The 8,454-nt window shown below is 50.4% G+C and overlaps 1 protein-coding gene across 1 annotated transcript; it reads right to left on the reverse strand.

Moving 5' to 3' along the window:
• Window positions 1-3,240: 3,240 nt before the first annotated feature.
• Window positions 3,241-5,726, reverse strand: LOC116407563 (oocyte zinc finger protein XlCOF7.1-like; the record flags this gene model as incomplete). The annotated part of the gene is made up of 4 exons (XM_031893051.1): window positions 3,241-5,003; window positions 5,207-5,336; window positions 5,434-5,571; window positions 5,682-5,726. Coding segments are annotated over 4 exons (1,932 nt in total), but the record flags the coding sequence as incomplete, so codon positions are not given.
• Between the last annotated feature and the right edge of the window lie 2,728 nt (window positions 5,727-8,454).

An 8,454-nucleotide genomic window follows, 5' to 3' on the forward strand; every position in this document is an offset into this window, starting at 1 on the left:
TCCCCCCGACCCCCAGTCCCACCGACTCCCAGTCCCACAGCTCCCCCCGACCCCCAGTCCCACAGCTCCCGCCGACCCCCAGTCCCACAGCTCCCACCGACCCCCAGTCCCACAGCTCCCACCGACCCCCAGTCCCCCCGACCCCCAGTCCCACCGACTCCCAGTCCCACAGCTCCCCCCGACCCCCAGTCCCACCGACTCCCAGTCCCACAGCTCCCCCTGACCCCCAGTCCCCCCGACCCCCAGTCCCACCAACTCCCAGTCCCACAGCTCCCACCGACCCCCAGTCCCACAGCTCCCACCGACCCCCAGTCCCACCGACCCCCAGTCCCCCAGTCCCACCGACCCCCAGTCCCACAGCTCCCACCGACCCCCAGTCCCACCGACCCCCAGTCCCACAGCTCCCACCGACCCCCAGTCCCACAGCTCCCAGCAGGAGTAACCCCAGTGCCACACACACAGCCCATAGTACAGGAGAGTGAGGGGGGTAAATGGCGGTCGGTCGGTGCCACACAAGGTAGGAATAAGGGAGGCAGCAGGGGATTTAGCAGCACATATGGGCTCAGTATATTGTGGGGGGTCAGTACCTACCTGTGCGGAAGTTCCCAGAGTTCCCTGCTCCGGCTACAAACCAATGGTCCCGGGGGCTTGGGAGGTGGGAGTGAGAGCTGCTCAGTAAGGGATGGGAGACAATTCCCTACATATCTATGTACCGCACAGATATCTCCCAGCTCCCCTCACCCACACTGTACCCGCCAATCCCAGCCCCATACTAAGCAGAGGCCACTGATTCCCAGTATGTGCAGTTACAGTGATTCCCCTCAGCCCCTGACCTCCCCGTCCCGCCTATTAAACCAGTCACATCCTTAGCCCCGCCCATGGTACTTATGCTTCGGGCTTCAGGGAAACGGTCAGGTTTAGCCGCCAGTAACACTGACAGTCTCTGTCCCGCCCCCTCCAGTTTAGGCCAATGAGTGAGCGGGTTCTGTGTTTCCCCGCCCAGCTACAGGCAACAGGCAAGTTTTTCCCCGGGAAACAGAGGTGAGTATCAGGAGCAGGTCCCTAAGTGACAGGAACCGGTGTTACTGGCTGTCTCTGTCCCGCCCCCTGCGCTCCTAGCCAATGAGTGAGTGTGTTCCCGCCCAGCTAAAGGCAGTAGCGCAGTTGTTCCCTGTGACACAGGGCTGGGAGGCAGTAGCGCTGAGTCTATGGGCAGAGGCTGTATTGATACTGTCAGGGGCTCCTAGTGACACTCTCTCCCGCCTCCTCCTTATTAACCATTTTTCCCTTTCCTGTCAGACAAATTCCTCTATATAAGGTAGAATATGGCTCATAGAAAACAATTGTTGTGTAAGATTATTCAGTATATATGCTCCCACGTTATCATGAAAAACTTATGAGTATTCTCTGCTGGTTCCCAGCCTGAACAGTAGAAATAGTTAATTCTGGGCTATAAAACCCGACCCCCATCTAGCTGCGTTAAGCCATACACAGGCCAATTCTAGCTGCCGATATCAGTCCCTTAGACCAATTCGGCAGCTTATCGGCCCGTGTAGGGGCACTAACGACAGGCCTGCCTGACCGGCATTTGGCCTGAAATTGCCCAGATATCGATCGGGCAAGTTAAAAAATTTAGTCGGATCAGAGACCCGCATCAGCCCGTAGGTGGGGATATCGGTAGAAGATCCGCTCGCTTGGTGGATCTTAACGTGTTTGGCCACCTTTAGTCTTTTTTTTTCTGTCCCATCCTGGGCACAGCGTGAAATTGTGTTCCTATTACTAACCTATTATTGTTTATTCTTTTGTAGGTTTCTTTCAGTATTTTCGTTTAAAGCTCAGGATTACCAAGCACAGTTCTTTGGAGTTCTCTCTGCTTGTAGCCGCAGTCCTTTAGAGCAGCGCTGCTGGGAAGGGGACCCTGTGCGGCCAGGGTATTATGCTGCTTATGACGTCATGGTACCGAGCACATACAGCCACCAAACATTTTAAAGGGCTGTCTGCACCGAAAAAAGAAAAAGAATATGGCTGCTGTGGCTTCAAGACGGTAATATAAAGGGGACAGTACACCTTATTGGTGAGCGTGAGTGCAATAAATAGGGCATTTACTAAGAAATACGGAGGAGAAAGGGCCATTCTCAGGGCAGACATGGGGCCAACTCACATGGATTTTCCTCAGTTTTCAGCCCTTCACCATGTCACCCACAGTAACAGCATCCACCTTACAGCCAACTCCTGCCATTAATTGACTTAAAGCAATTTGATAAATGAGATAAGATGGCTTAGCCGTGATTTCAGGTTGACAAGACACTCTGAAGTCCAGGCAGAAATCAACTAGCACACGCCAAGGAGAGTCAGTTATCCAGGGAGTAATCATGAATAAATATAATTTCCCCCCCAGGGAGGCTGAATTGACAGGGAGTGTTTGGCTGCTTCCATAGAATGAACATGTAGAGGGATGTGAAAGGGTTGAACTTGATTCTCGTGTATTTATTCAGCCTGACTTACTATGGAGCTGAGAGATCCGCTGGCAAATCCATAGGTGAGTGCACCTAAATCCGCCATCATTTTTAACTGTATATTCTCAATCAATTTCCGAACCAACCACTTTTCGCTTTCACTTTCATTGGCTCCTCGTCTCTGCTTGTTTGTATGCATGTATTGTTTCATATTATTACAGTGTTTAATTCATTGCTAATAATACTACTTCTTTATACGACTGCTTGACATGTCTGTTACATACTTTGAGCTGATTAGTTGGTTTAGGAGGAGGAAGAAGAAGAAGAAGAATGGGCTGGGGGGGGGGGGGGGGGCGGAGGTGCATATAGCTTGCTCTATACACGTTATTAGTAATGTCAGATTTCTGCCTTTTTAATATTTACAGAATTGTTTGGAGACCTTCAGGTCTGGAAACAAGAAAACTCATCAGCTACAAGAGATAAACAATGGGTCTCTGTGTATGCAGACGTAGGGATGGCTGAACAATTGTATAAAGATACGAGGGCAGGAATCTAATTACCAATGACAGATTCTGCTAGTACAGAGAGAGTGGTGTTGGTAGTTGCTCTGGAAGTTTACTGGCTCTTAGTTCTGCGTAAAGATCTGTCTAATTGATATGTGGGCCACTTGGTCAAATCAGGTCATTTAAGCCACCAAAGCGTGGCCTAATATGGGTATTGGATCCCGTATCTAGATGCCGACTCACCTAAAGTATTAAAAGGGAAATAAAAACCCTCACACAAATGAATGTAAAACTGCAAATATAATTCTCTATCAAAGAGCAAAACTTACAATAAAAATATGCATTAAAAGGTTATTAAAGATTAAGGCTATATTAATCAAAAGGAATCATAACTGATAGCATCAGAACTATATGTTACTCACTCATCACTGCGTAGTATTATCAGACAATTGTTCAGTACAGGTGTCTGGTTCCTTTCTTGTATGTATTTGGCAATGGGCAATAAGCTGGCAACGACGCGCAAAACTTCTCCCACATTCAGTACAACTGAATGGTTTCTCTCCTGTGTGAACTCTGAGATGTCTGTTAAGTTGTGATTGATAGGCAAAACCTTTCCCGCATTCAGCACAAGAGTGTAGTTTGTCCCCTGTGTGAGCCTTGCGATGTATGCTAAGGTGGGAGCGACGTGCAAAACTTCTACCACATTCAGTACAACTGAATGGTTTCTCTCCTGTGTGAACTCTGATATGTAAGGTAAGTTGTGATAGATAGGCAAAACCTTTCCCGCATTCAGTACAAGAGTGTAGTTTGTCTTCTGTGTGAGTCTTACGATGTATGCCAAGGTGGGAGCGACGTGCAAAACATTTCCCACATTCAGTACAAGTGAATGGTTTCTCTCCTGTGTGAACCCTGAGATGTTCGTTGAGGTGGGCACGACGGCTAAAACATTTTCCACACTCAGTACAAGTGTACGGTCTCTCTCCTGTGTGAACTCTGACGTGTATTTTAAGTTCTGAGAGGGAGGTGAAACATTTCTCACATTCCGAACATGAAAATAGTTTCTCAACTGAGTGAGTTTTCTGGTGAGCACTGAGAAGCAACAGGTCTGTGAAACATTTCCCACACTCAGAACAAGAATACGGTCTCTCTTCTGTGGGAAAGTCTGAGATATATGGGAAGTGCTTATTCTCTGTGTGAGTTCTCAAATGAACTTTGAGGCTTGAGAGGTCTATAAAGTCTTTCCCACATACGAAACAAGAAAAAGGTCTCTCTCCAGTATGGATTCTGTGATGTACATTGAGGTGCGATTGTTGCTTAAACCGTTTCCCGCAATCAGAACAGGAGAAAGGTCTGTCTTCTCTGTGGCTTGTTCGATGCGCAATAAGATCTGAGTGAGATGTAAAATGTTCCCCACATCGAGAGCAGGTGAATGATTTCTCTCCTGTGTGCTTTCTTTTGTGTGTAATAAATTGTGCGCGATACGAAAACTTTTTTCCACACATGAAACAGCAATAGGGTTTCTCCCCTGTGTGAGTTCTTTTATGTTCTGTGAGTTGTGTTGGACGAGCAAAACTTTTCCCACATTCAGAACAAGAGAACGGTTTTTCTCCCGTGTGAATTCTCTGATGTACAATAAGGTGTGAATGACACGTAAAATCATTCTTACACACAGAACAGACAAATTTTTTTGGTCCTACGTGACTTTTCTGATGCTTGAGAATGCCGCGCTTAGTAATATAATGTTTATGACACTCAGAACAGTTATACGTCTCTGTGTTAGGAGTAGGTGTATCTGTTCCCTGTATCTGTTCTGTAAGGGGATTAATGCTGCAATCTGATTGGTTTGCCCCTTCACATAAAGCCCCTTCCTCTTTAATCCCATTGGCCGGTGGGGGCTGTTCCACTGGAGAAATTTCAGCAGTTGTCAAATTTACATTGGCACAAAAATCTGCTCCTTCAGCCCCAATCTTGCTTGGCTCATTATTATAACATAATGTTCCTCCCAGATCAGCTGGAATCTCTCTCTTATCTTCATATTCACCGTCTGGCAGAGATACAAGCATGAGAAATCATTATCACATTTTATACATATATGTAGGGATTCATTGTGTCAGGGAATGCAGGAATAGAAGGAGCAGCAGCGCAGGAACTGTCACCCCGACAGGCTCTGATACAGGATGAAAAGTCACATATAAGTTCAGTTACACACGGGGTTCTTATGTTTTGTGCCCTGCACCCATTACTCACCCAGTGGGCGGAGCTGCCGAGGCTCCTCCTCCTCCTTTATCCCTTCCCTGTAAAGGGCCTTGTTTCCTTTTATATACTCCCACTCCTCCAAGGAAAAATAGATGGAAACATCCTCACACCTTATGGCAACCTGGCACACACAATGTTACAGTCATCCCCCAGCCAGAGAAAGGGATTATCATACACTGTTACTAAACAATAAGGGGGGATTGGGGGGCCGCACCCACCTCTCCAGTCAGCAGCTGGATGATGTTGGAGATGAGTTCCAGGATCTTCTTGTCATTTTCCTTCTGTATGACGGAGCCAGGGGCATGCAGGGCCCCCAAACCCACAGTTGGGCTCTTCTTCTTAGGGATGACGTAGCCCTATGTATTGAGAGGGAGAGAGAATGATGAGTGTGTAACGCAGCAGAGAGACCCCCTTTGTACAGACAGACAGTCTCTTCTCACTGTGCCACTCACAGTGCCCCCCTCACCTCTCCAGTCAGCAGATAGATAATCTCCAGTGTGAGATTCAGGATTCTCTCCTTCCGCTCCTCATTTTTATCCTTCTTCCCCATCACTGGGTCACTCGCTTCCTCCCACATTCCCATTGGCTCCTTGTGGGAGGGAATGGCCTGGAATTAATGGGTGCAGATATGGGTGATTTAGAAGCATAGTATAAACACTTATATTAGTTGCTATCAAAGACCTCAAGTCCCACCGACCCCCAGTCCCACAGCTCCCTCCGACCCCCAGTCCCACAGCTCCCACCAACCCCCAGTCCCACCGACCCCCAGTCCCACAGCTCCCACCGACCCACAGCTCCCATCGACCCCCCAGTCCCACAGCTCCCACCGCCCCCCAGTCCCACCGCCCCCTCAGTCCCACAGCTCCCACCGACCCCCAGTCCCACCGACCCCCAGTCCCACAGCTCCCACCGACCCCCAGTCCCACAGCTCCCCCTGACCCCCAGTCCCACCGACCCCCAGTCCCACAGCTCCCACCGACCCCCCAGTCCCACAGCTCCCACCGACCCCCAGTCCCACAGCTCCCACCGACCCCCAGTCCCACCGACCCCCAGTCCCACAGCTCCCATCGACCCCCAGTCCCACAGCTCCCACCGACCCCCAGCTCCCACCGACCCCCAGTCCCACAGCTCCCACCGACCCCCAGTCCCACCGACCCCCAGTCCCACAGCTCCCATCGACCCCCAGTCCCACAGCTCCCACCGACCCCCAGCTCCCACCGACCCCCAGTCCCACAGCTCCCACCGACCCCCAGTCCCACCAACCCCCAGTCCCACAGCTCCCACCGACCCCCAGTCCCACCGACCCCCAGTCCCACAGCTCCCATCGACCCCCAGTCCCACAGCTCCCACCGACCCCCAGCTCCCACCGACCCCCAGTCCCACCGACCCCCAGTCCCACAGCTCCCACCGACCCCCAGTCCCACCGACCCCCAGCTCCCACCGACCCCCAGTCCCACCGACCCCCAGTCCCACAGCTCCCGCCGACCCCCAGTCCCACCGACCCCCAGCTCCCACCGACCCCCAGTCCCACCGCCCCCCAGTCCCACAGCTCCCAGCAGGAGTAACCCCAGTGCCACACACACAGCCCATAGTACAGGAGAGTGAGGGGGGTAAATGGCGGTCGGTCGGTGCCACACAAGGTAGGAATAAGGGAGGCAGCAGGGGATTTAGCAGCACATATGGGCTCAGTATATTGTGGGGGGTCAGTACCTACCTGTGCGGAAGTTCCCAGAGTTCCCTGCTCCGGCTACAAACCAATGGTCCCGGGGGCTTGGGAGGTGGGAGTGAGAGCTGCTCAGTAAGGGATGGGAGACAATTCCCTACATATCTATGTACCGCACAGATATCTCCCAGCTCCCCTCACCCACACTGTACCCGCCAATCCCAGCCCCATACTAAGCAGAGGCCACTGATTCCCAGTATGTGCAGTTACAGTGATTCCCCTCAGCCCCTGACCACCCCGTCCCGCCTATTAAACCAGTCACATCCTTAGCCCCGCCCATGGTACTTATGCTTCGGGCTTCAGGGAAACGGTCAGGTTTAGCCGCCAGTAACACTGACAGTCTCTGTCCCGCCCCCTCCAGTTTAGGCCAATGAGTGAGCGGGTTCTGTGTTTCCCCGCCCAGCTACAGGCAACAGGCAAGTTTTTCCCCGGGAAACAGAGGTGAGTATCAGGAGCAGGTCCCTAAGTGACAGGAACCGGTGTTACTGGCTGTCTCTGTCCCGCCCCCTCCGCTCCTAGCCAATGAGTGAGTGTGTTCCCGCCCAGCTAAAGGCAGTAGCGCAGTTGTTCCCTGTGACACAGGGCTGGGAGGCAGTAGAGTCTGTGGGCAAATGCCGTGTCTCTCCCTTTCCTGTCAGGCAAATTCCTCTCAGGATATTCCTCTATGAGGTAGAATATGGCTCACAGAAAACAATTGCTGTCTTAGATTATTCAGTATATATCCAACATTGCCCACTATCAAAGGGACATATATTTCATTAATTTTACTAAACACTATCCCTGAATAAAATATTGTTTTGTCCCTAGAGACCCTATTCAATAAAATTTTCTGTAAGATGTTACTTATAATAGGTATAAACTTGTTGTCATGGCTTGTCACGGATGCCTACTAACGCCAAATAAGTTCTTACTGACAGTGCACCTTGTTGGTGAGCGTGAGTGCAATAAATAGGGCATTTACTTAGAAATACTGAGGGGAAAGGGCCACTCCCAGGGCAGACATGTTCTCCCTGATTTGCCCCTCACCCTGTCACCCACAGTAACAGCCCCCACCTTACAGCCAACCCTGCCATTAGAAAGCATGGAAACCAGACCCAAAATCTTTAGACACAAGTAATAGGGCTTGCCAAAAGCGGCCAAGGCACGGCCAAAGTATCCCCATGTAGGTGACAAAAAGGCAGCCACTACAGGCTTCCTATTTTACTGTAGATTAGTATGCTGAAGAGGATTTTTTATGGCTCAGTAAAATGATTGAAATTGACTAAAAGCAATTTTATAAATCGGATAAGATGGCTTTGTTGTGATTTCAGGTTGAATTCCAAGCAGAAATCAACTAGCACACCCCAAGGAGAGGCAGTGATGATTTACACAATTCTTTGGAGACCTTTAGGTCTGGAAACAAGAAAACTCTTCATCTACAAGAGGTAAACAATGGGTCTCTGTGTATGCAGACATAAAGACAGCCGAACAATGACAAAGATACTGTATATACTCGAGTATAAGCCTAGTCTTTCAG

This window comes from Xenopus tropicalis, chromosome 9, assembly GCF_000004195.4.
Source record: "Xenopus tropicalis strain Nigerian chromosome 9, UCB_Xtro_10.0, whole genome shotgun sequence".
In the NCBI taxonomy this organism is placed as follows: domain Eukaryota; kingdom Metazoa; phylum Chordata; class Amphibia; order Anura; family Pipidae; genus Xenopus; species Xenopus tropicalis.